The 1,513-nt window shown below is 42.7% G+C and overlaps 1 protein-coding gene across 1 annotated transcript in view; it reads right to left on the bottom strand.

Annotated features, from left to right (window-relative positions):
• nudc (nudC nuclear distribution protein) overlaps positions 1-934 on the bottom strand; it is a 17,996-nt gene extending 17,062 nt beyond the window's left edge. The window contains exons 1-2 of the mRNA XM_063185783.1: positions 745-934; positions 173-250 (exon numbers count right to left, since the gene is read on the bottom strand). Of these exons, the coding sequence (XP_063041853.1) occupies positions 173-250; positions 745-819 (153 nt within the window). The 5' untranslated portion in view covers positions 820-934. The remainder of the gene's footprint in view (positions 1-172; positions 251-744) is intronic.
• Between the last annotated feature and the right edge of the window lie 579 nt (positions 935-1,513).

The following is a 1,513-nucleotide window of genomic DNA, read 5'->3' as shown; positions in this document are numbered from 1 at the left end:
TTCATTGCAAATACAACTTTTACAGATGCTCACAATGCATAAAGAGCATCATGCCACCAATCTATACCTTCACAGTTGAGAAAATGCCAAATGTGTGCTCTGTGCTGCTGCCATACCAATTTCATAACCACAGTAATTATTGCTAAATTTCATCATGATGTCGTAGGCCCACCTTTTCTGGTGCTCCAGATTCTCCCCCAGTGAAGAAATCCGTTTTTCGTCGCAGGAAGCTGAAGAATGTATTCACCAGCTGGGAATAGTTCAAAATATTAATATCAGTTAGGGTAGAAAATAGAAATTGCTTGATTGCTTAATTTTTAATAGTTGCTCTTTAGGCCCACGCGGTGTGGGCCACACCTGTCTGCCACCGTAGCCTATTGCTTCCCCCCGTACAACAGATGTATTTTTCAATAAATAAATGATTTACTTGACACCCACCGTGAGGGGGGATGCAGCAACATCCAACGACCTCCTTCATGTGCATGAGGCTATGATTCCCATGTCAACATTACCTGCCGTTCGACATGGCACTATCGAACAACACAAAAAATGCTCAATTTGCCTTTGAAGTAGCTAACACTACATTTATATTTTTTAAAAACCCTGGCTCCTACCATCTTAACATCTACAACCGGGTTGTCAGTCCTTAGCTTGCTGGCTAGTTAACCGCATATCTGCCCATTCACCGTAGCTAGCTAAGGTTAGCAGTTGGGATGCTTGATGAAGACAGTTATTGCTCTTTACCTCTTGCACACCACCTTCGTGTTGTTGTGCCATCACCAGCAACATCCCATCATACTTTTCATCATCATCACCCATTTTCGGCCTTCGTTTGGGCTTGATTTAAAATAAATTGACCAGTTTTTCTTTCTCCGGCTAGCAGGCAAGTCACGTTCTGTGGATGCAGCCAAGGACCAAGACTTCCTGGAGACAGCCCCAAAGAGCTAGTATCCAATCAGAATCACACTTTCAAACGGACAACAAGGGAAACCAATGGGATTGTAGAAGCCGAAGCGGATATCTCTTGATGTGCGCAGGAGAGTGCCGATGAGAAACCTGCACCTTGAAAGAACAGAATATTCTGGAAAATGAAATTGAAATGTACCCTTTTGCGGCAATACAAATAACAAACTCGAGTTTTGTAAAAAATAGTTATAGGCCTATAGTATTTTCTGTAGTAATATAACAGGTTTGTTTGACAGGCTGCTAGACAGACAGCTGGACAAGTGTTTTAGTTGACCTATTGACCTGCTGGCAAATCAGGCAAGGTGTGGTCACTCACTCTAGTCCAGTGGTTCTCAAAGTTTTTCTCCTGCGCACGCCCTTATACATTTCAGTGTGGTTCGCGCACCCCCTAAGCGACAACCGCACATTTTGGGCAATCCTCATTTCCAATAGACTTGACGTTTTTTCTGCCATCATTACAATGGAACTTATTGCATGGCAAGTCTAGGATTTATAAACTACACTTCAGATGGATCCTTCCAGCATACAATTCACCAAACAACATGTA

Source organism: Engraulis encrasicolus, chromosome 20 (assembly GCF_034702125.1).
Source record: "Engraulis encrasicolus isolate BLACKSEA-1 chromosome 20, IST_EnEncr_1.0, whole genome shotgun sequence".
NCBI classification, from domain to species: Eukaryota; Metazoa; Chordata; class Actinopteri; order Clupeiformes; family Engraulidae; genus Engraulis; species Engraulis encrasicolus.
This window is presented reverse-complemented; position numbering and strand designations above follow the sequence as displayed.